General features: G+C 45.4%; 1 protein-coding gene across 1 annotated transcript; it reads right to left on the bottom strand.

Annotated features, from left to right (window-relative positions):
- Positions 1-666: 666 nt before the first annotated feature.
- Positions 667-25,204, bottom strand: mtss1la (MTSS I-BAR domain containing 2a). Its single transcript, XM_070906906.1, has 15 exons — positions 25,136-25,204; positions 22,095-22,156; positions 21,919-21,992; positions 10,313-10,397; positions 10,025-10,116; positions 9,849-9,923; positions 9,356-9,364; positions 7,582-7,739; positions 7,358-7,465; positions 6,472-6,569; positions 4,213-4,345; positions 3,503-3,577; positions 2,570-2,746; positions 2,280-2,445; positions 667-2,112 (listed from the first exon to the last, which is right to left on the bottom strand). The coding sequence occupies exons 1-15, from the start codon at positions 25,202-25,204 to the stop codon at positions 1,304-1,306; spliced, it is 2,190 nt and encodes a 729-aa protein (XP_070763007.1). The 3' UTR covers positions 667-1,303.
- Between the last annotated feature and the right edge of the window lie 1,215 nt (positions 25,205-26,419).

Below are 26,419 nucleotides of genomic sequence, written 5' to 3'. Positions count from 1 at the left end.
GTGTAAAGCGGATGTTGTTCGTCCTGGCTGTGAAACGCCCTTACCTGCCGTCTTCCCTTCTTCTTAGGTATCATACATCTATCCAGCCGGACAAATATCTTTACTGAAGCAGCATGTCGATGAATGTCCTCCATTACTGCTGCTTTTGGTGCCACAGTGAAGGCTCTCTGGCACCCTCACCTGTCTCCTTAAAGGACTGCTGTGTTTAAGTAGTATAACTGAGGGCAAAGTTAAAGTGGACTTACCATAAAATTACCATGGAAAACTAGGCACACAGTTAAAACTTTGAAATTGGGTTTCAGATAAAATTACAGCACACAGACTGCTGGAAAATTAAGATGACTGTAGTGGACAAATCATAAAATACTGATAGTTTAACTGCAGTATAAAAAGTAGAGACAGCTCCTGAGGAAATACAATTCTAATGAAATGACAGTTAAAAAAAATCTTAAGTGGAGAAAGTAATAAAGAAATAAAATTTCTTTAGGCTGGGGAAAATAGCTGAAGCCCATTTTTAGGTGTTGTAAATATACTGGTCAATTAATAAATGAATAAAATGGATTATTTGCATTCCTCACAACACAGATGTGTAATTTTCTATTCATTAATAAATGCATCACATTTTCTGACAAAGACAATCAAACCATTCAACAGTAAAAAGCCTGTTTAATTGCAGGATATATTGACAGCACAGTACAGCAATAAAAACACTGCCATATTGCTCCTATTTTACATGACTTACACAGCTGCTGCTCAGCTTATGAAACAAAAACGGTAATACAGTACGTGTACAGTAATGATGAGAAACACAACATAGACAGGCTCACAGAGCACTTCGCCCATCACGTCCCACTGACAGGTGGCTGTGTTAAGAAATGCACAATATCATAATAATCAATAAGAGCAAGAACAAAGACACGGAGCATTCGATCCCTAGGAGTAGTGACGTCTTCATCACTGGGTCTAAAAGGGACAAACTGGGCTGAAACAACTGGTCACACAGGGAGCAGAGATGCACGGCCACGAAGCCCACAGACGAAAAACAAAACAAAAGTGAAGAATAAAAACCAAAAAAATATGGATTACTTTGTACGTACGCAATACATACATGACATGAAATGACTTGACACTGTCCATGGTCATTCATTACTCTGTGAAATGGCCTTCCTTCACCACATGTTACATCCTCTATTACTTGTACCTCAGTTCATGTATCACGAGTGCTGTTGCATTTCACTACGAAGCTTAAGTTTGTAAATTAAGGGCACCACAGCTGCTTCTTCACGACCCTCTTCTCCCTCAGCTACCGCAGAATCCTGGGACCTGACCTGTCGTCAGTCACTGTCTTGCGGAGCTTCACCCCCCGGCGTATAGACACCAGCATATCCATGTCCTCCTGGGTCGTAGAGGACAGCTCCTGGGGCGCACACTGAGTCGGATCCCCTGGCAGTGAGCTGCGGAAGGGGAACTGACCCTCACCGAGGGCGTGGGCGCTGGCTGCCAGCTCCCCTATCTTCTCCACCAGGCTGTGGCGGTTGGCAGCGAGTAGAGGGTCCTCCTCAGCGCTGTGGGCGGCCATGCCGGGGGCCTGCTGGGCATAAACAGTCCTGTCCGCCCCTCCTCCCCCACAGCCCCATGCTGTGTCGGGGAGGCTCATCCGCTTTGGAGAAGCCCTCATGAAGTCACTAGCAGATGGGTCATCACCGTACAGAAACTCCTCGCTGCCAGCACGATGCTGGGGGGACGGACTGGCATACCCCGGAGAATCTGGCACTGTGGGGGTCTTAACTGGCACGATGGGGGGCCGGATGGGAATGGGGCCAGATGTGGACGGCGTGCGTCTCACTCCAGTTTTGGAGGATGGCGTCCGGCGAATGGTGGCCGTCCCCGAGGTTATAGCTCCAGGGCTGCTTCCCCCTGCACCGTTTGGAGTTCCCTGCAGGGCCTTACCTGCAGGCAGACCTGCCGTGCTGGCCGGCCTCTTGGTTTGGATCATGCGGCGGTAGCTCTGAGCAATGTTACTGTGCCGTGGGATGGTGGAGGACTTGTCAAAGTCTGCCTGCCCTTCACTGTCAGCATCCCCATTGAGAGAGTAGCACTCATAGTCAGAACCTAGAAGCGACAGTGAGTCATGAGTATCTGCTTTTCCACTGAATAATAAAGAATGCTGAAAACAACAATGTTTTAAGGAGTTATTTTGCAGCTGTTGACCTTAATTACATAATAAATTACAGTAATATATCCTGAAGGACTGTGTGGATGTTACGGGTGAGTGTTACCTTGTGAGGGTATGGTGTCCTCAGAGCAGGAGGGGGTGTTGGTCTGGGTGCTGTAGCCGCTGGAGTACTGCAGAGAGTCCCTGCTGCTCTTCTGCTGCTCCATACTCAAGCCTCTAGTCAGAACCATGGCTAGAGTACTGGCTGCTGGAGAGAGTGGCTCGCCATGCTGAAGCACACACACAGATACAGTCAGGTAGGAAATACATAAAGATTAGCAAGCATGTACACATGCAACTCACCACACTACAGTCCTCCAATTTATATACTGACATTTACATTCTTACTCTTACCTTGGCTGCAATGGTTCCCGGGCCAATTCTCGCTCTGTGTGGATCATCTGGTTGTATCCCAGAATACCCCAGTGGACTGGGCGGAGCTTCCAGGTCTCTCATCTTATCCATAGACTCCCTCCTACGATGCAGAGTGCTGGCCAATGATGGCTCACAGGAACTCGCTTTGGCCCAATCCTGCAGCAGCAGACGGAAACAATGAGACCGTCTCCCAACTGTGCATCTCCAGTGCTCGCCATCCAACAGTCGTGCAGTCAGTTAAACATGGAAGCTGCTGATTTGGCTCATGAACTGGTTAGATGCCGATGTAGATGTGGGTAGGCTACATTAGGCTATGCAAGTGTTGTTAAATGATAGAGCAATCTCAGTTTGGCACATCTTTTATGAGGAAAGATTGGAAAACTGAGCTTGAAAGCCAAAATGGTGACTGTGAGGTTAATCTTTATGTCCGTTAATGTGCATGGAGGCCGTAAAACACAAGAAGCAAAGAAGCAACAAAGTTTTAAAAGAGAAAACCCAAAAGTAAAAATTGCAAATGAAAACAAACCTTCCAGCTAGGAACCTTTGATGTGGGTGAGGGGGTGTTGGATCCAGGGGAGTGGTTAAATGTGGGGGACGCAGGAAGTATGACAGAGAGAGGCCTGATGGTGCCAGTGTGAGAGAAAGCAGGGCGAAAGGTACCGAAGGATGAGCATGAGCCAAACTGCGGAACGGACAGACAAGTCTGAGTCAGAGTGCTCAACATCCATGAATAGTCCACGTCAAACCGTACTGGGGCTGTCAAGAAGAGCCCACAGGCCTCTTTAAACTACAGATAACAATGGTGAAATGCACAGCACAGAGTGTGTGTGTGTGTGTGTGTGTGTGTGTGTGTATGTCCGTGTCCAATAAAGCAAGTAGATAGTAGATTGGTGAGATGCATACAGTACTAACCGCTGTAGGAGAGTTGCACGCGCTGACAGACTGGCAGGTTTCTGAAGCCTCAGAGGAGGCTGAGCTTGTTGATTTCTGGGAAGGGGAAGATGGAGTAACAAACAGCGGAGGGGAAGAGGACACGGAGAGAGAGGAAGGTGTGAGAGATGCATAGGAAGTGGGTGAGGGTTGGAGAAGAGTGTTGATGAGCTTTAGGAGGAGGTATTTTTCGACTCTGAGGGGATCTATATACCATAGCCTAGATCGAAAATAAAGTAGCCTGTAAGATCATTTATTCAGAAAAGAACATTGCATCAGTTGGTGCGCTGGTGTGCTGCCGAGTGTGTTCTGTGCACTGCAATCTGTTCAGACCGTGAGAGTCTGAATAACTTTATCAGTCCAGAGGGATGAAAATTCAACATTCGCAACTGAGAAAGCTCTATTGCAGCAAAAATGAAGAGCTCTGTCTGAGCTGGTTATCGTGCCCCTATTGAGGCTACGGATTTATGTCTGAAATGCAAACATGAAAAGACTGGAGGTGTTAGATGGAAAAGGATTGTTGTTCAAAAGAGAGAATTATTACAGACCTACGGAGACAAGAAAGAGGTGCTGTTTCTGTGTCCTCCTGCCCTTGAGGACAAGTCTGCTTTGTTCCTGGTTTTGCTGCGATAAAATCCCTTACATCCTCCTGATCAAAGACTTAACTTTAGTATTATGGCTGAGACTGCTACCTGGCTGGTGATGTCAGAGGGCATGGGTGACGGAGGTTTAGAGTGGGTGTTGGCGTCCTGGGACACGAAGCCTGAGTCGTGGGAGGAGACGCTGCTGAGTCGATGGGCTCCTGCAGAGGGCATCTGGAGGAGACTGTTGACAGGATATCACGTCAGTATGTAACTCAATATATGGAAGATTTACAATGAAAACAAATCAAACAACGAAAACACTCGAAATACAATACACATTATTACCTTTTTATGTATGCATTTACTGTGTCATATTTTAACATCGACAATTATCTAGCAGTGTTTGTTTTTTTAAATCATCCTGATATGACTTTTCAATGCCACATTAAAATCAAATCACAACAGACAACAAAGTGAGGAGGTATATTGCGTTCCCGCGTCGTCCAGCAGAGGGCAGCACAGAACTGCCAATACTAAATGCAAAGCACTGTGGTTAATTTTCATGAAGAGGTGCAGGGGAGATTTTTCTTTTTAGAAAAGGAGATGCATCACCCATGCCTAAATATAATACAATCAATTGGCCAATCACAGCTTGGAGATACGACCATGGGTGGACCTTATCACTGCTGACACAAACTGGTGGCAGCCATGACAGACAGCCTTTATGAATATGAATATGTTATATTTGTGATTCACTGTCAGATTTTTATTTCACTTTCTCCCCTTGTTTGATTCATTTTAGGCATTGTAAATCTTCCATACAAACATACAGTATTCATGTAAAACAGGATTGCGATCAAGATTCTACCATTATTTCCCCTTTATTTAGTTCTGAAACTTTGGAAGGATTTATGTGCAGGCCACGGCCGAATGAAAAATTGATCACAAAAGCTGAGAACATGAAGGCAGTGTTGTGTGAAAACTCTAAATCATGCCATTCTTCTAATTTTGCTGCATCAAAGAGCATTAAAAAGTTAGACCTTCTTTGATTTTCCTTTCCCTCTGAACATCAACAGCTGTCTTCGCGCTTCTTGTCTCCTGTCATTCTCACTCAGCGTCGCTTCTCCTTGTCACCCACACATTTCAAAATGAGCAACTTGGGCTTCTCACCTTCCCTCTGTACTGCTCCTCACCCACACCTCCTCCTCCTCCTCCTCCTCCTCCTCCTCCTCCTCTCCCTCCGGAGTATATCTGAAGTTATCATTTCCCCTTAATCTTCGTCCTCTAGGATGAGGCTTAAGGAGGAATGCCAAACGGAATATGACAAATTAAATAATCTTAAATGATTCATAACTAGAAACTTCTCTCTCTTTTTAAGAAGTATTCAGTAAGCTTGTTTTTCTTCTGTCCTTCTGCCAAGATCATTGTCTCTTTACCATCATTTTGCACTGTCGTAATGTGAAAATCCTGTAACACCAATCTTTTCATTGTGTAGACGCAACTGAATCATGCCATGCTTCTCTACAAGCAGAGAGAAGTCTATGACCTTCAGCTTATCAAAAAGCTTTTACAGATTCCGTGAATAAACTGAAAAATGTACTGCTGAAACCCAAGTTGACATTTAGGAGATCCTGGGTTTTCATGGACTAGTCTTATTTCACCCTAAAAACATCACACGAACTGTGATTTACAACCATTTACAACCAAGCATTAAATATTCAGTCACACATAGAGTCAGTGTCTGCTTTGTTAATACATATACTAAAAATAGGCTGCTGTGTTAATTGGTACAACTATCAGGGAACTGTAAAACTAGAGCAAGGTGATGACTTGTGATAAGGGTTTATGTTCCTTTAACTTTACATTACAACGGTTTATTTGTAAGGAATAGCTCGTTTCTTGACCTACAATGCACCTTTGACCCACATTTATAAATATATCATTGAACTATCACCAATAGACTTACTAATATGTGCATTTTGGTTCTTTTGTAGGCTCATGGCTGTCAGGCTGCGATGTTTCACAGCTTTGGACCTAATCTGGTTGTAAGAGGCTTGAGAACTGCAAATCTGCCAGGAGCAAGAGCTGAGAAACTGGCAAGATATGCCATGTACTGCAGGTTGACTGTCTCTGCTAGTCTGGCTGTGTGGTGAAGGGGGGCGGGGGGGGCTCTCGTGCTAGAGTATGACCTTTAATAGTTCATTCCTCTGTTGTTGTGTGAATAAGTGGGTTGAAATCAAGAATATGCATGGATGTTTGCTCAAAACAGCTCAGATCCACCATGAACACACACATGTACGATCAACACATTGCACAACATCGCCCAGAACTGAACAAAGAGCAGCAAGGTGTGTGTATAGGATATACCTGCACATGCTGCTCTTCCTGGAGCCGGTGCTGCTGGGGGAAGAGGGAGGGGTCTGGTAGGACCAGCTATAGTCGGAGCCTTTCAGGTCCCGGATCACCTGCAGCAACAATAGACAAAAGCAACATCGCTTTTACATGAGATAGGGAGAAAAACAAACACGTAATGGTTTGGGATAGATTAGTTAGTTTAGAGTGAGAAGTAATAGCAAAAAAAAATTTGCACACACAGCCCCAGCCTAGCCCTTTAAAAACTGGTCACTCATATGTGGTTTCATTTTCAGAAAAGGCCATTTAATGTCCTCAAACAATCTTAAGCAAATGCTACTCAAACAGGAGTAAATAGTGCATATGTTGGGGACTATTTTCACTAGCGGACTGATATCCACATGAGTATTTAGGGCAGACGGACTGGGGTATGTGGTACCAACTCAAAATAAACTATAACCCACTTTTTTAACTATTTTGGGGGAGCAGTGGAGGTCAGTGACATAGAAAATATATTATATCAGTTATATCAGGCTGTGGATACACAGAACATACCTGTTCATTATTGGCTTCTTTTTTTTTTTTTACATTACATTGATTTAGCTTTTATCCAAAACGACTAACAATAAGAGTTTTCAATGATGTGGATACAACCCAAGAATTGCAAGAATCATGTATCAAGTACATCCGAAAGTATGCTGAACTGCTTCAAGTTCTACATTCAGAAACATTAAGAGATAGAGAAAGAATAAGACAAATAAAGAATATCACCAGACTTATCACTTAACAGCCCTGGACTGCAACTACACAAGATAGATTTGATTGTGATCCAAATAACCTGACCATCTCTGGGGATGTCAGACGATGATGAGCAGAATTAATAGTATTACACTTCTGTTACCTGCTCGCTGGCAGGTGGCAGCTTGTGTGGATCTTCAGTCAGCACAGTGAGGTCATCAACAATGGCCTGTAAATGTGTTATCTCTCCCAGCATGGCAATCTCTACATTCTGGAGGGAAAAACAGAATGGATCAAATTAAACAGCTACCACATCAAGCAAAGTAGAACATCTTTTGACATCGGGGCTATTTACACTTATTTTCTACAACGCTAAATGTCCCTCACCACCACAGGTTGCAGCAGGTTAATAAATGAACAGTAACGCCCTCTCTCCTCCAGCAGGGCTCTGCGCACTGCCTGCTTCTCCGTCTCCTCCATCAGCAGGTACAAGTCGCTGACATCCTGCATGGCACTGTCCAGCTGGGGGCGCAGGTTACCCCGGCCTGTGCAAGGCAAAGCAGATAGGGGGCAGAGAAATAAAGAAGAGGGGAGGGAGGATGGAGAGAAGGAGGACAGATGTGGGGTGGGAGGAAGAGGAGGAATGAAAAGTGATGAGGGGAGGGTGGTAATTATGGAAGTGACATGAAGGAAGAAAAGTGTAGATAGTGCAGGGAGGAGGGAAAGAGTAAAAAATGAGAGATGATTAGAACAAATAATGACAAACTGCTTGTGTGCTAGAGGTCAACGTACTGACAGACATTAAACTCAAATGGGTCATGTACATGGGAATGAGAGGACACTGAAACATGTCAGCAAACATGAGTTGATGCAAAGCAACTGGTGGTGACTTGTAGGTCCTGAAATGGATGTGATTAGACACATGAAAGTACAGAAATGTCTAAGAGTCATTCAAGACGACATACCACAATGACACCAGATGACAGATAAAAGGAAGGCAAAAGGATGACAGAAGCGATGCGATGAAGATGACCACGGAGACGCCAAATTCTCTGTTACTCTCGCATGATTCATAAAGACATACACTGCCAGTTTCAAGTTTTTAAAAACACCCTGCAGAATATCTTAGCATTTTTGGTTCAATCACAAACATCTGTAACCACGTAAGGAATATAGTTTTGGATTCAGATTTGTGCTATGCTGTTAGCACTCTAGTTGTCTATTTGTCTTACCGCTGTCTATATGTTGAACACATATCAGCTTAATTGGCTAATCCTTCAGCGCACCTGCATTTAATAAGACACTGATTAAATGTCCCACAAGGATCTGACAGCTTGCCAACTAATAGGTCCTTAAAAACTGAACAAAGAAGCTATTACTACTCAGAGGGACAAAAGATTGTCTGACAGATAAGCTGCCAAAAAAATTGGCAGTTTTACTCTATTAAAAAGGCATTTAGAAAATGGCAGGGCTACATTTGAAACAGGCCTGGCAAACTTATCTGTATGCAAAAGACATACAGAAATGTAAGATAAATATGTGCTACTTCTCAATGAGCATTTTGACATGTCACAGTAGGGAAAGCACAAGTGTAAATAATAACAATCAATGACAGCTGCATTTAGAATTTAGCCGCTTCAGTGTGCTGGTGTTGTGCAGGCCGGCTCACTGTCACACCGTCATGGCTTTTGCTGAGACACTTGAATAGAACAGAGCCATCATTAATCTTATTAGTGACACCAGTTAGCTTAGCTTAGCATTAAGAGTGGAAACTAGCGAGCTAGCTAGCTAATCCGTAGCTGAGCAAGGTGTTGTTTTTGGTGTGGATTATACAAACGAGATCCATCGTGTTAACTTAATTAGTGAACTTTAGAGAGGGTGGTAAGCAGATTGTCACCTTTACATGGAGCTAGGCTAGCTGTTTCCCCTGGTTTCCAGCATTTGTGCTAAGCTAAGCTAGCTGGTGGCAGCTTAATATCTAGCGAAATGAGAGTGGTATTAATCTTCTCATGCAAGAAAGCGAATAAGCATATTTCCCAAAATTATATTCCATCCTTAAACCAAAAATGCTAAAACAGCACAGGGCTTTCTTTGACTGGCAGTTTGTTCTAAGATGATAACGATGCCTTTTGAAAACTATCTCATGAAGTTGCAGACATACCTAGAAGCTCTACAGCCAGGGGAAATAGCCAGAAAGAAATAGAGGAGGGGTTGGAGGACCAGGCAGGGGGAGGGGAGACAGAAGAACAGGCAGTGTTAGCTGTAAATCAGGGCACATTGCATGTTTATGAGTAGCCTGTACCACCGGTGTACAGTAAGTCCGGTATGAAGATAGGAGTTTAATTACAACCAGTAGTAGGGGCTAATGCAAGCACAGCCAGGAAAGAAGATCATTTCTTTGATTTATAAAGGCAGAAGCAGATAAATCATCCAAAGCTGGAAAGGAGCCTCTGAAATTGTGCCAGGCCTTTTGATTTGATTGAGTTGTCATTTCTGTTTCTGCACTGAAGATGGCGCCAGTTCAATGTGAACCACTGCTAGAGAGCAGGGGCCAGCAGCCAAGTAGACTTCATTAATGTCGGCCTTAAAATCTCAATACAGTTGTGCGAGGTGTTTTATCACAGGTTTTATTCGTCAACAGGTTCTTTTCTCACCTTTTCTTGCTTTTTTCTGGAGTTTTATGGTATCTAGCGACTTCCTTTTGATTTCCTGACGAGACCGCTTGTATTCTGTGGAGAGCAAAGTCAAAACCAAAGACATCAATCAATTTCTGTCCAATGTACAGTGCTCACAAACGAGTATTCGTAGTTTGTGTTTCCTGGTTGTTCACCTTTGGCATGGTCTTTGTCCAGCTGATTAGCCGTCTTCTTCCATTCCTCTATCCTGTCCTGGAGTGGCGTAACCAGGCCTTCCATAAGAACACTACAGCAACGAGGAGACACAACACGAGAAGAGTGAGCGAGAGAATGAGCGGCATAACAAAAAAAAAAAAACACTCAGTGAAGAGTGGCAGAATGAGAGGAAGGTCAACAGAGATGGGATGGGACCTGGGAACACAATAATCCCTTCAAGGACAGAGAAGAGAGAAAACTGCAGTGGAGAGGGGGGTGACACTTACTTGGTGAAGTGGCGTAATTTTGTCTCAATGCTGCGGTGTCGCATGCACATCCTTGTCAGAGCTGAGCCGACGTCCCTTGTGGCACCTTGGATAAGACAATACCAAAAACAAACAAATTGTCACCTACGGTACAAGAGGTTGGCATTACAGATGTGCCTCTTGGCCTAGAAAAATGGCTTTCTATGGGGAGACATAACACATCAGAAGCGCATTTTGAAAGGTCTTATTCTCTCCTGTCAGATTGGATTTATCAGGGTGTTTTTGTTTCCCTGCTGAAGACGCGTTTCCAGCTGCAGCCACTTGGTGACAAGTGCTGATTTGAAAAAGCAGAGCCTATAAATGTCACATTTGTTTGGGGACAGCAAACTTGACAAAAACATGCATTTTTTCTCCCTTCGACACTTGAAGATTGCGTGCACGATTCTCACCACAGTGTAAATAAACAGCTTGTGTGACTAGGTTACTGTACTTTTCCTCTCTGCTGAAGTGTAATTAAAATGTTTTCAGCCCTTAAGCCCAGGATGGCCCACTGTCTCACTGATGCTTCACAGGCCGCTGTAATATGTGGCAGCACTGATCCTGTTGTAATCTGGGCCACACAGGGCTAATCTGAGGGTCTGTCGCCACACACACACACACACACACACACACACACAGGGAAAGGACAAGGAGAGGACAGGATTGTTTTTGTGTTCATGAATGATTTTTGGAGTGCATGTGCACAGGTTCGTGTGCGTGCGTGGACAGGTGGTGTGATTTACAAACCCCCCACCCTTTCCGAAGTTCTCACCCCCTCTATCCTGGAGGAAAAAGGAGGGAACCCTGTAAGGGGATATCCCTCTATTCTTCCCTGCCTGCTCTGCCTTTCCTGTTCACTCTGTTTCCTAAACACCATTCATGCAGGGTGGACAGAGAGCGAGAGAGAGAAACTGGCTCTAACCTGCACTGCAAAAAACAAGCAGAAAGAAAGAGTGATACACAGAATGAAACAAAAAGAAACGCATGACTAATATAGCTGGCCTGAAATCAGACACTAAGGGATGCTCCAGATGCCTGTCCGGTGAGAGCTGTGCTCTTTTCCAGGTATCTCAAAAAGAAAACTAGGTTACTGGCTCCAGTCGTAATCACGTCACACAAGTGAGTTCAAACACCATTTCCACTCCACCACTTGGCTGTCAACTCCCGTGATGGTTGCACCAGTTCAAAAGACGCTGAGCAACAGACCTGGACTCTGTCTCACAGAGACATTTTCGTCTGGCAGATGGAGAATAACTTGAGTGTGTTTGTGTGTTGGGGAGAGGAAGAGAGGGTTGTTCTGGGTCTGCATTGCTTTTCTAGGTGACTGACAAAGAGGGGGGGTTAGAGGTGAAAGGTCATCCAGCTGTATCACACACACAGGCGTTAAACACCAGCAGGAAGTGATCGAGCGAACATGTGGAACCTATACGCTGAGCTCTTGATAGAAATAGCCAAAGGAGGTATCTTCAAAAGGACTGGTGTTGAGTATCTGTCATGTACCGGCCTCTACTCACTCTGGCTCAGTGCTTCATAAAGCCAAGTGTAAAGGCACATTAGAAACTCAGGCGTGTGCACAGGTTATGCATCTCTCTCTTAAAAGCATTACGGGAGGCGTCCACAGCTGCAAATCAGCTCTCTTGCAGGATGGAGGGAGATTGAAGGAGAGACGGAGGGAGAGAGGGGGGGGAGTAATGTGGGCTTTTATCTGTATAACAGACCTTCCCAATGTCACTGTCGGCCAGCGATAGCCGCCCCCCCCCCCCCCCCCAACCCCAACCCCCACTCTCCTGTCCCATCCACACCTGCCAATTTCACTTCCTCTCCCCTCCCGTCACCTCCTCTCCTCCTTCTCCTCCCAGGAGCGGGGGGGGGGGAGGGGGGGGGATCAGCTGACAGCTACATCCTGGGGAGGTACAGAGGCTTCCTGCCCATGTCCAAGAGCTCTGCTGGCCTCTGGCCTCGACCGGATGGACAGGGACAGAGTGATTCACTCCCACAGCACCCTGCATGGACACAGGCATGTGACAAACATATACAAGCTGGGTGTTTCTGCAAAATGTTGTAGATTTCAAACTGAAAAAAGAAAAAAATATTTATCTATCCATCCATCCCTCCTCTGTTCTCTTCCTGAGGGGGGGGTTGTATATCTGAGCCCTTTGAGGCAATTTTGTGATTTTGGGCATTATAAATAAAACGTACTTGATTATCTCTCTATCTAGATCTATCGATACTTGAGATTGAGACTTTGCAGCAACTTGAAACCTGGCTACAAGTACGTAGGAGCTGGGAAAGTGATTATATAGCAGACCTGGACCCCTGGGGCTTTAGGGGGAGCAGGGCCGACCTCATAGCAGACACCCACACATGCATGAATGAAGCAAAACACAGACCAGGATGGAAGAGGGCTATTTTGCAACCCAACCATATATTAAGACATGGAGCAAACAACTGAGACTGAACAGCGCAGAAATGTGCGGTTCATTATAACAGCACTGTCGCTGAGGCTGATGGCGCCTGGGTCAATATATATATATATGCCGAACATAAATATAGATGGCCACCAGATCTGCTGTGCTTGTGTTGAGGAGTTCGTGGGATTGTTGGTGGGAAGGTCAAGCCCCCAGTGTTGGGTTTTGGTGGGAACCTTAAGCTCCAGTATCCAGGACCAGCGCAGTGTGGTCTAAGCGTTTAGTGAGTGGTTCCATCCAGAGCTCTGGTTCTGATTAACTACCCCGATTCTGCGGGGAAGGAGGAGTGTTTTAATAGGCCTGCTTTATAGGGGGCTCCCCTGCCAGGAGCCGGGAGCCAGGAGCTAAACTGCCACGGGCCTCGCTCCCTGATGTCTTCAACATGGGAGCTTACCTTAACTATGTCTCTCCTTCAGCATCTAAACCCGGCTGCCCAGCTCAGGTTTCATTTGCACTCGGGACTACCGGGCCAGAGTGAGAGTCTGTTGTAGTTAGAATCACGCAGTGCAACCGGTTTTCAAGCTGAATCTAGTTATCCCGAGTCGAGGGGTGCCCCGTCTCTCCCTGCATCCTGTGTCAATAAGGCATGTTTATGTGGGCTGTAGAGCGAAAAGGTACAGAACATCCACACGGTTACACTTCCAGGAATATAAAGTCCCCCCTTTTTTATTTTGCTAAGCTCTCACAGCCGCCGCTTAGCTAAGGAAATGCCATCATCCGTGAGACAACAGTTATTCCTCACCTTGATACCTTGGCCGTGGAGCTGGCTGCGGCTGGCATAGACAGCTAAGCCTCCTGCCTTTACCCTGCCTCACCCCTTTTAAGTGCTACAGAATGTGAACTGGCAGGGACACAGCGGAGGCCACTGATGGATGAAAAGGGCTGTGGGATGAGAAGGGAGGAGAGGGGAGGAGAGGGGAGGATGAAAGAGGGTACACACTGCCGAGGTGCCGGCTGGGTTCGGCCAGTCAGAGGGCAGAGGAAGTGTTAGCTGGCCGCTGCAGGTGCAACAGGCCCTGCCAGGATAAAATCTCCCACGTTAGGAGTAGGAAGGAATTGGAAGAATTGGTTCATGTAATGTTTTCCAATACCATCCAAAACATCATGTAGTTTGTGTGTTTTTCTTTTCCAAGGAAGCAAAAACGTCATGCAAACTTTTTTTTCCCCAGCAATCAAAAGAAACAAAAAAGGGAAACTGCTTTGATTTTTGTCAGCTTCACTAGTCTCGTTTAGTTACCAGTTGAGCAAATACACAGCCGAGATTTCTGAATTCAAAAAACCTGACAAAATCATCATCTAACATTCGCATCAAAGCACAGCTGGAGTTCTGGTGGTGTGTCTCAGCAGGAGCAGTCAGCATTAAAAAATAAAAGCAGCAACCCTTGCGTCTGCTGGTTAGGGAGCAACATCTTCAGATGGAGGGAAGAGGGCGGATAAAACGGCCTTGTGCAGACATTGATTGTGGAACGAGAGTACAGTGCTATACGCCTGCATCAAGTGACTTATAGAGGATGACAGACACCAACTGCGTGTGAGTATTTCAAGAAACTCTCTAATCTAAAATGTGGGTATATTCACATTCATAAGAGCCAGACTTTAAAAAGTAAGCATTTCATAAGACTCTTTGTTCATGACTGTAAAAGAAAGTTTCAGCCTATAAATGTTTTATCAGCCAAAAAGTGTATTTTACTTGTAAACAAAGCCCGACGTGGCGTGAGGGAGGGGTTTCATACTGAAATGAATTTCTTAAAAAAAAAATAGCTCATTGTTTGTATTCCTCGTCTTCCATGAGACTTAAAATCAGGACACCTCTTGTGTTTATGTTGAATATATTTAGCACTGGAAATGGCATTTGTTTTTATTAAGTTGCATACTGTACACAGCCCCCATAACCAAAATGTACTTTAACCCTTGTGCCCTATTGATACTGGCTTTAAACTTGTGGATTGGGGTCCCACAGATCCCACTGATGTATGTGTAAAAATAAAAATTACAAAATTACCCATAGTTATATGATATCTTTCAAAACCAAATATGTAGAAAATATTGAAGAGTAACCCACGTTTACTGAAGTAATGGGCCATTTTCTGAAACATGGCATCAGTTAAAAATCAGGTTTATAAGCAACTCTTAAATTTAGAAAAAGTCATGATCTATCAAGGTGATAAAACAAGTAAGTAAGTATGTTTTCTTAACTGTTTAAGAGGGCACAAGGTATCCAGGACCCAAAACTGAACGTTAGGGTTCTGTGATTTCATTAGATCCAACACTAAAACACTAGAACAAAGACAATGACAAAGGTTTGTGCAGGTTAAGGGGACTATTCTGTAAATATGCATGTATGTACAGCTGAAACAAATTAAGATCATGTCGATTTAAATTAAATTAAATTAAATTAAATTCCCAATGTAATAAAACAGAGAAAAGTGTCAAATCCTCACAGTTGAGAAGCTGGAAATGACCCTAAATGAATGTGAGTATGTTTATGAGTGAACCTATGCGCTATCTGTGCTGTGTGTCTGCAGTAGAAATCAAAACAGCATTCAAAACCTTTGTGTCACTTCCTTAAATGTGGAATGTCTCTTCTTACCAGCAACAATACTAATGGAAGGCGGAGGAAACGGCCTCAAGATCAATTGTTTTTAGTCTCACACACACACACACACACACGCACGCGCACACGCACACACTCATCCCATTGTTGTCTGGCCAGTACGCACAGCAAGTTTCACCTCACAACCAGAAACACCCACAGACACAGACAGACCTCAGTGTGTCCTGATGTGGTGTAAACATGCTCTGGAGTGCATTAGGACAGGACTCAGGGAGGAGGAAGAGAACAAGGAGGAAGCGAGTGAGGAGTTTCCTGTTCAGGAACATGACCGCTGCTAAAAATAAACGCTGCCCCTTGTCCAGATGTGCTTTTCATTGGAGTTGAAAAAGGGAGACAGAGAGAGAAAACGAGAAAATGGACAGCAAGGGAAGGAGATAAGTCATGTACTGGAAAGAACAGAAAATCCACAGGGGACTGTCTTTGCCTCACCTCGACAGGAGGACACTGGAGGATCCTATATGCAATACAAAGGACCCAAACTCTGAATGCAAACAGGCAGAGACATCAGAATCAGAAATACTTCATTGATCCCCAGGGGGAAATTACACAAGGCAGCAGTCTGCGAATGACTCAGTATTTGATGGAGCAAAGCCTGCAAGTCAGTTCTATCAGATGACTCAAGCCGTACTGCTTTGCTATAAGGTTGTCTTCATCTCAGCCGACAAACTGCTCTGTGCCACTGCTCATTTGCAAACAATCCTCCAAACTATGCTGACACCACCACTGGTGCTGCTGCTGCGCATATAGCATTTCATAAGCTCCACCTCCCACCTGTAGCCCCCGAGGGTCAAGTTACCCTGAGGGGAAGTTTATTAACATCGCTCCCCATTCTCCTCTGGGCTGAGCTTGGTGTATGCTTGCGGGCAGAGACCAGTCGGAGCCTAGACGTCAAATAAACTCTGTACATACTTTATATTACATAATAAGCACAAATGCTCTTCTCTGCTACAAAACAATTACATTACTCTAGAACCTTATACCTATAAAGCCTTCATACGTGAGTGCCAATCTGCCGCTAGTCCTTAAACCATAAGTCCATCCATTTTCAAACTATATCTGTGTCCAAAGTAGACAAGTCTTCAGGCATGTCTAACATGCTGATATTTAGCCCATATAAGGTTCACATTTAGGTCATTCGTTTTGCAGGTATGATATTTTGATCTGATGGAGCCACTAGATGAAAAGTCAACAACATTACTAAAATTCATCTTGAGGGGCACATGAATACCAAATTTCATGGCAATCCATCCAATTGTTGTTGAGTTATTTCACTAATGACCAAGAATCTCAACCTCATGGTGGCGCTAGAGGAAAAGTCAAGAAATCTCCAAAGTTCGTAGGATTCATTCACTGGACCAAAGGGGCAGACTGACTGACCAACAGACAGACAGCCAGACTGCCACTGCCAGAATGGCTAAAAGACAAGATTTTAGTCACAGTGTACTGGCAAAATGGCAGATGGTAAAAAAAAACACATTAAGAACAGTGAATTTGTGCTGAAAATAATCCAGTTTAATCATGTTATCTGACCAGTGATCCTCCATTTTCAGCTAATTCCTCCAACTGTTTTCAATTGGCCACCTCAGTCGATTAAAACTATGCATGTATCCCTTTCATTCCCTCTTTTAATGTCCTCCCTTACATTCCTCTATCAGGCTCTCTCTCGTGTGTGTGCTTTCCCTCCCCTCTCCAGCTCCCTTCCACGCCGAGTTCGTGTTCAGGATATAGCTGAACACAGTGTTCCTCCTCAAGTCTCATGTTTGTCTTCTTAGTTTGGTTTTCCGCCTCAGAATGAAAGTTATGCAGAGCCGAAAGATTTGTTTTCTCTCCCATTATTATTCCTCAGTCTGCTCCTCACGTCATTGTTCCAGCCACTTCACCCTTAGTCTTTGCATGTAGTCATTATAATAGCTGGAAAACATTCATTTGCCGGGCGACCACATTGGAGTTTTGAGGTTGAAGCCCATAAACTCAAGAGAGAGACATGTAGAGCTGTGTTGGAAAAAGTTCTGACAGACAAGGTAGACGGCTGAAGGAGAAATAGGAGGCCCTTGTCGATGACTTTATGGCTGAGGGGGTCATGAAATACCTGAAGAGCACAGTATGCAATCAGCAGAATGGCATAGCAGACCATAATGCATCTGCCAGCGCATTCATTAAGGAGACTGCATGTGCATGTATTGCCCAATCTAAAATAACACTAAGAATCCATAAACTCATTTTATGAAGGTAAACCCACATCGAGGACGCAGACCCAACCTCTCTGTCCGTGTACACTAAGTACAATACAGGCTCATATCAGGCTTGAACATGAAATGTCAGGCTTGATGGATGTCCGCGCTGGTCACATGGGCGCACTCACTCATTATTTGACATGTCCGTAAAAATAGCTGCGCTGCCGGGATAGCGCGGAGGACAGTAATCCCCTGATCTCGCCTTGCAATAGGCCATGGACGCATCTCGTCCACGCCAGGCTGTCCAGATGGCGGGTAGGGATATCCGTCCCATCTGCCAAGCCAGAGAAGGCACAGGGGCCAAGCAGATTACTGCTTCGCTGAGACACTGATCTACTAGCATACCTCCATTCCTCCACTGAGCATGGACAGTATGAGTAAAAGACCCAGAGAGAGCTATGCCCACTGGAACATTATGGTCTGTGTGTGTGTGTGATGGCGTGTGCACACTGCAGGCTCTGGCACGCAGATGTAAAGAGAGAAACACAAATTTCGCAGTGCATCGCAGTCTGGTCGGTGATCCCAGAGTGTGAATTTTAAAAGCTGGGGGTGGCTGATCAGGAAGGGAAGAGAAGGCAGTCTGTGTCTGTGTGTTACAGAGTGGGGCTAAGAGGATTAGCTAAACGCCTCTGCCTAGCCTGGATACCCAGAGCTGTGGAAATCCCACTGCCACCACAACCCCCACCCTGGCCAACCCACCCCCCACTAGTCTCACCTCACTCTCTGAAAAAATATGGAGTCTGCATCACATACCCTGATGGACCATTAGCCCTGGACTACCGGCTCTTTGACCTCCATCTAATTCAACCATGTCCAAAAATGGAAAAAATCAGTCAACCTTCCACTAAAAAGCACGTCATCCAGCCTAGCAACAACAAAACAGCAAACACAGGCCACCATTCTCCAGATAAGTCCACTTCTCTTAAATACATCACACAACAATTTAATTGTGGAATGAATGACAAAAATGGCGTAGACAACACACCAAAAAGGCTATTAGGCTGACCAATCTAACAATAAAAAAACACCCCAGAGAGCTGCAGGGCCTCAGCCTAAGGCTCAGGAAAGATGGGTGTTGAAACATGAAACATTTGTCTTTAAAAAGGCTAAAATTCTCCAAATACATCCATCCAATGTAGACTTTGCGGTTGGTGGACCTTTATTGAACCCAGATGCGGGCTGCCAGTTCAACGAGACAGACGTGCCTTTAGACATAGATCCATCAACACAGCTTAGAGAAACAGCGCTGCCAGACACAGCGCCAAAACGCCTGGCAGCCGACTCCTCCAGCTGCTTCATAAAACACAGACGCTGACGCCATGACGGCCATCATAAACTCTAAAAAAAGGGACAACACAGGCAAGGGGAAGCCTGAACATGAACGCAGGCTGAGGGAGGTTAGCTTTATATATAAAGCTGGGAGTAAAAAGACAACAAAAAGAGTCAGGACAGGAAATCATAAAATCCTCTTTCATTCACCGTCCTCTCTCCCTGGATCAATCAAGAAGCACTGAATAAGGGGAAATGTCGCTTTCCTTGGCAGGGAAACGTGTACAGTCTGGGGAGTGTGTGTGTGTGTGTGTGTGTGTGTGTGTGTGAGAGAGAGAGAGAGAGAGAGTTAAAGGGGTGACGGGGTGAGTGTGTTAAAGGTAGATTAAAGGAAGCAGAAGAGGAACGCGATGAAACCTCCAGCTGTGCCAGCAGCTGCAGCTCGTCCCCCCAACATGGGAGGGGAATCGGGGTGACAGCGATGACGGCCAACAGTTCATAGCCCTGGGCCTGCCTCCTGTGGTGCAATCAGCCCTATATGGTGGTGCAGACGCTGAGACAAACATGATCGCTGCAGGCAGACAGACAGACCCACACACACTCACGGAGGGAGGGAGGGGGAGAGAGAGAGAGAGAGAGAGAGAGAGAGAGAGAGAGAGAGAGAGAGAGAGAGAGAGAGAGAGAGAGAGCAACAGAGACAGAAATAGAGACTTTGGAAATGGTGAACAAGTAATCTCCGAATTCTATTCATCTACCACTGTTTCCTGAACAGTCTTGTAAAAGCAAGTGGAAACAGTGGAACATCTGGATGCCAATATATTTTAGGATAATTACTTTTACCATTGCGGCTGCCAGAAGGGCAAATTTGCCTAACTATGTCCACGGAGACTGAAGCCTGAGGTTCAAAGGTTATCCCAGTCCTGCTACGAGCCAGCTCCAGTAAATATCGACATTCCTCCGGCCAAATTAATTGCCGGGGTGAGGAGCACGCAAAGACCAACACAGCTCCCACAGGAGAGGTGGGATTGAAGTGGTGCGCTGATTGCGAGTGCATAAAAACTGCACACTCTCTTTAAGGTCCCATTAAATAATCATTGGAATTCAAAAAGCAAAAGCAACTACGAGCAAAGATGTTTCACTTATACCGATCGATTCGACTTGTGTCCTATTAATATGGGCTGAAACACTGAAAACATCTCATTATGTTCTACTACACAAAAACGCACTGTACACTCAGCACAAATGCTTTCACAATGCTGATAGAAAATAATGCTCAGTTAGCAGTTTACGATCATATAACCTATTGTTATTTCCTTAAGAATTAAGCATAGCAAGCTGGTGCAAATCACATTCGTACAATCCTTAGAGCCACGCCACAGCATGTCTAAAAAACAGGCCATTTCTGATTTACAATCAAACAGAAAAAAGCAGAAACATTTCACATTTGAAATTTAGAAGCCATCAAATGTTTGTCTTAATTTTCTGTCCACCAATTCATCAGCACTAGTCTAAGGCCACGTTTCATTAGTCTCCCGTCACATAATGCTGCATGCCTCATACAGTCTGTTCATACAGCCTATGGCCTGAGAAGGATGACATTAATCCTAAAGTTAATGTCCCTGGGAGAAGAGCAGAAGAGTGAGTGGGCGTATGAGTGACACACTTACAGGGATTTCATGCATCTAGAGCTGTAAAACTCAATACTTCTCTCTCATCTCTCTCTGGTCCATCTATCACTCTGCCGTTTTCCCTTCTTTTACTGTAGACATACTTTTCCTTTGAAGCGCCGCCCTGCTCTATACCTCTGCTTTATTGAAGCAGGCTGCCGGCTGCTAGCAGCTAGCAGGATGACCCTATTCTACCTCGCTTCATCTCGCAGAACTCGTGCACTCACATCAGGAAATCATTTAAGGTAACCTGATGTATCGCCACGGCAATAAACTCTACTGTTACCGGACAGGCTGTGGGAGTAAAACGGGTGAGAATGTGTGAACGCTGTTGAAGAAATGCCTCTTTAGTCATTCTCTCCAGCAGTTAAGTGGTCAGTAAGGGGCTGCACTAGTACAAACTGTTTAAAAGCATGTTGGCATGTGACCTGCAAGGTCAGGTGGCTGGCTACCAGCTGTCACTCTTTGAATATATGTGTGTGTGTGTGGGTGTACATGCCTCTATGCTTGTGTGATTGTGTTTGTGAGTGTGTCAGGAGCCTTTGCACGCTCGTCCGGGGGATTTTTTGACCTACATACTGCTCTCGACGATCAACTCCAAAGAAATCTCTGTTAATCAGCTGCCTCTCTGGCCAGCCTGTCTGCTGCCACTAGCAGGGTGACAAAGCAGATCAGCAGACCTCATTAAGACCGGAGAAACAATAAGCTCAGATTTTCACTTCTCTGAGCCGCCTCCCACCCCAGAGCTACCCCTACTTTGGACATCTTAGTGTAGCAGAACTGTGAGTTGGGGGGCCACACCGTCTGTCCACTGCTAGTTTTCTTAGATTATATTTAGCAGCAAATTAATTTCTAAAAAGTTAAAAAATAAAAGCTTAATCCATTCATGCTATTTTCTCTATGGGGTGAAATTTGCTAGAGGTCTTAAAAAGGTGCGTGACGTGCACGATCACATGCTGTAGAAAAATGTGTGTAGTTGGAAGAACAATTACTTGTCTTTCAATGGATGCCGCAAGCCCTTTGCTCCACACAAACTGCAAGTGCAGACAATACTGTACTCCTAGGTTCCTAGGTTTTTCCACTGCACAACACAAAACTTCAACCAGAACGCAGAGTTACACTAGCCTCACTTCTAAGTAAGTGAACGTTTTCAGCAAGACTCAAATAATCAGTGCGCAACACTCCATGACGACAACAAATCGATTTGTTCAAACAAAAAAAAAAAGGTGAATGTTATTTTCTGTGTAATATCACCAGTTCTTTCAGAGTGTGAACTCCACAGTGTGAGAGCTTGAATTCATTGAAGAAAAAAAAAAAAAAACAACCTCCGCCTTACCTCTCGAGTTGGTAGCCATGTCCGCCACCTTCTGAAAGGCATCTAAAAAGGCCACGGCTGCCAGAATGGTGGTCCTGCAAATACATTGGCACATGTTCACTGTACCGTGACTGCAGAAAAAAAAACAGTATTTGTTTTTACGTCAAGGTTTAATGTTCACTGGAGCTGCTTCTCACCTGAGTTGAGAGTGCAGTTTTGTGGCCTTGGCACTGAAGTCTTCCCACACAGGGTAAGAGCTCTGATAAGACAGAAGGGAGAAAAAAAATGAGTCAAACTAATGTCTCGCCAAGGACATTTAAGTGCACAGGCATGCTTTCTCAGACACACACACACACACACACAGTTTGCATACATATTTGAGAGCACATAATGTTCTCTACAACAGCTTAATGAAATGTCAATGTCAGCTTTATTCGCAGTAATATTTAGGATATTTTCTCATTACTGAGTTGAAATCCAAATAGGTTTGCAATAACTCAAAGAGAGCTTGGCTTTCTCTCCCCCAGGGTTAGAAACAGGTTGGTGTGTGAGCTCCGTGCTCTGACTTGTCTTCAAAAAAGGTCAGCGTGATTTCTCACAGCACACTTACGTTATTATTGTCCTCGATCACCCTAAGCGCCCTCTTCTCTCGTTCCTTACTGTGAGCTGGTATGTGTGTTCACATGTTCATATGTTTGTTGTGCACGCACGATCTGCATAAGCTCTCATATCATGAGGGTTTATGTGCACGGGGCAGGTAGTATGGCCAGTCTTGGCAAAAATCTGGATTAGATTTACCCCAGGATCATCACACGCCGCCTTGAGCTACGAGAGCAGAAGCCAAACATAAAACACATTCAAGGCTAGATCCTATTAGAGCAAGAGCTTGAGCTCTGGAGAAAGGAGAGGAAGGGCATAACCCGTGTGCCTCTTTGAAGGAGAGGAGCCAGAAGAGGCCACACATCCTGACTATATATAGTCAGTTCTTGCTCTTCGTCGTTTTTTGGTGTAGCCTGGCAATGACAGCGTTTAACTCCCGGGCCTCTCTCACATAAAGCCTCTGCCTTAGAGAGTGAGTTAGGAGCCATCATCATCCCTAACAAAAATATTTGCCATGAGCCTCCCAGCCTCGCTGTCTGCACTTGACTCCAACAGGTGTCTAATTAGCTTGTGTGGCCTGTGACTCCCAGGGGCAGGAGGGATGCGCTGCCAAGACAGCTGGGGGAGGAGGGTGAAGAAGAGGGCTACATGCAGAGCAGCAGGGGAGTTGGGGGGGGGGCACATTTCTCTCTTCATCCACACCCTGCCGCTCCCAGGGAGGTGAGGGGAGACAAATAGAGGAGGGGTGAAGGGAAGAAAGGAGAGAAAGGCTCTTCCTCCCACGCCTTGTCATTCACTGGAGGCCGAGGTAAAAACTATCATCCTTGGAGATGGTGTGCAGTGTTGCTCCAGGACATTTTTAGAAGGTGGTCGCTTTCCCACACACACACACACACACACACACAGGAATCACATCCATTGCTGACCTCATTTCTCTGTTGACTGCTGATCTAATCCAGCTGAATCATTTTATTTCCTTTCACCCACCTACCTCCTCTTCTACCACCTCCTACTCTTTTCCTGCAGCTTCATCATCAGACAGTTATATAACCAAGAGGTGCCGCTTGTATCAACACATTTCGTCTGTGTGCAGCCCATAAAGAGGCTTTTTTAAAGCTCTCCAAGTGCACTGTACGGGTATCATGTAGGTAATTGCGCACTATACTGTAACATTGTTCACAATCAGCGAGATCAGCACAGGAAGGCCGTGTTGCTGCGTTGCTCCCGGGGGGTAAAGCTGGTCTGACAGGCTTGCGTGGCCCAGCCAGGCGGCAGGAATGAGGTCAGATGTCTGTCTCAGACAGTGGACATCAGCGCTGTGCTGACTAAGGGCTTCAGTCTCATTCATCTGCACTGCTTATCAATACACAGACTGCCTCTTTCTAAGAGCCCCCGTCTCTCTCTCTCTCTCTCTGGCCCGGGCATGAGCACGACACAAAAGGGAAATATATGAAACCAAACCGGCACTGCCAATAGCTGAGAGCTGATTTCATTGGAGCCTGACAAACTAGGGCCCATAAATAGTCTGTCCGAAGGCAGCGAGCCAGTGATCAATAAGAAATCTGTTAGGTGGAAAGTGCCTTCTGATGCTCGATTTATTCACTGTGATTAACACTTTGTAGCATGAGCGTCCTCCACAATGAGAAGACTGGGAGCTGCCACCAGGCCCGATGAATACATTCACACTTTCCATCTGTTGTCGTGAACAACAACAGACCACCCTGGTTCAACTTCCTTGACTTGACCCCTCCCCCAACACACACAAACACTTGCATGTGTGTTAATGAGAGACATCTAGTTCCTGCTTAAGAAATCATTTTAAACAACGTTGAGAGGTGGAGAACTCATCTTTTATACAAATGAGATGCAACGTGAGTCAATTCAATTACCAAAGTAAGGCCTGGATCAAATGTGGATTGAACTACATATTGGTAAAGTAGAGATTTCCTGCCACAAGGCCAAACATCAGGAAGCGCAATCAATAACCTTTCATGCCTGTTTTTGTCCAGGAGGTTGAGGCGATGGAGCCGGTTATTTTCTTTCAGAGCATCCCTCTGCCTCTGACATTTAATCTAGGAAAGCTCGGAGGCTGGGGTGAAGGAGGAACAGTTGTTTGGGGTCAAATAGCACCGCAGAGCATTTGCACTGTGATAACTGCACAAAATTAAAATCATCTTCCAGTTTTGGCAGCTCTTCTCCATTCTTTTGAGTGGCTTGAAATGAAATGATTACTTGATTTAACTATTTGATCTAATGATGATGATGATGATGAGGTTAGGCTTTGACCCCTGAACCAAACACAGGAAGCCACCACCAAGTAGTTTTTTTTAACAAAATACAACAAAACATTATTCTCTGCTAATACTCCCATACCAGCAGGTACTGAAAGGGACACAGTCTGGCACACTGGCTGAAGTATTGTTAAATGTAACCCGCGGCTGACAGACCTGCTGCACATTATGCAAATAACACAAAGGGAAACATGTTTCATCTCTCAGTTTGTCCTGCAGCGGTGTTTCCAGTGGGGGAGGACCCGGTGAAAGAGACAAAGGCAGTAAAAATATGCGTCTGATCAGCCACTGTGCAACCACAGAGGTCAGATCAAATCCTTTTCTACTTTAATTTACATGTGCGTTACCTTCATGTCGTTCACGATGGCCTGGAATAATCCACCCAGCGCTCCGCACTCCTTCTCCACAGACTCCATGGTGTCAAAAACTAACAACAACAACAAAAAGCTCGCAGGGGGACAAAAAAAAAAAATCAGATGAAATATCCGATTGCTGAAGCGCTTTCAAACATCAGACATGGAGATCTTCTGTTCTGTTCATCCGCCCTGCTGCCTCGTCCTCTCCCGCAACAACGCAGCCAGCAGCGGAGAGGATGCGAAGCCGCGAAGCCGCGAAGCCCACAGCCAGCAGCCTGCAGCCTGCGGAGGAGCGCACAGACAAAAAGAAATGTGCTGCTCGACGGCACCGGGGGCTGCTGCTCGCTCCGCCGCCGCCACTCGCTGCCTCACTCTCGGGCGCACGGGAGGGGATGGAGCAGGGACGCGCTTTGGCTGGGTGAACTACAGGAGGGCACATGCACTGTGGCTCCTCATGATCACCGCGTTAGCACAAATAACGGAGAGATCACAATTCTGGGGAAGAGGGCAGGAGGAGGAGGAGGAGGAGGAGGGCGAGGAGGAGGGGGCACCACGGGAGCCCGGGATCGGTCGCAGGTCTGGGACGCGGGGACGCGCTCCGTTGTTAGTAGCGGAGCAGATGTCTCGGGGCTTGAGTCTCCAGTAATACGATCCATGGGAATGGAAAGGGGGCTGGTCAAGTTTTTTTTTTCTTCTTCTTCTTCTTCACAACGAGTGGGTGAGGAGGAGGGGTCAAGGAGGAACACCCCCCCCTCCTCTCCTCCCCTCCTTCCTCCCCCATGCAAACAAAAGTGCAGCCTGTCCTCCCATTGAACAACTGACTGAGATGAAAAGGAGGATTTCCTTGGTTTCTTATGTGTATTCCCACACGCGTCTGTTATTGATCATTTGCAGCACTCAGGGTGGGTCTTAGTTGTTTCAGGAAACAGTAGCATGCGGGCCGTCATCACCTCACTTTGCATCAGTTAATCTCTTGAATCAACATGACAAAAGGCAAAGAATGGGAACTCAATTCAAAATGATTTCCTGCGACTTGAATAGTTAAACATTTTTGGAAATATGCTTATTAGCTCTCTTGCCCAGAGTTAGACAAGATACCACTCTCATGTTTGTATGTTCACGTTAATTATGAAGCTATGGATAGCTTAGCTTAGCTTAGTTTAGCTTAGCACACGACCGGAAACAGCTAGCCTGGCTCTGTCAGAATGTAAGAAAATCCACGTACCAGTGCCTCTAAAGCTCACAAATCAAAATCTCCTCTGCTTAATTCATGAC

Source organism: Enoplosus armatus, chromosome 6 (assembly GCF_043641665.1).
Source record: "Enoplosus armatus isolate fEnoArm2 chromosome 6, fEnoArm2.hap1, whole genome shotgun sequence".
Classification (NCBI taxonomy): Eukaryota; Metazoa; Chordata; class Actinopteri; order Centrarchiformes; family Enoplosidae; genus Enoplosus; species Enoplosus armatus.
The sequence above is the reverse complement of the archived record's forward strand: the minus strand, read 5'-3'. Positions and strand labels throughout refer to the sequence as shown.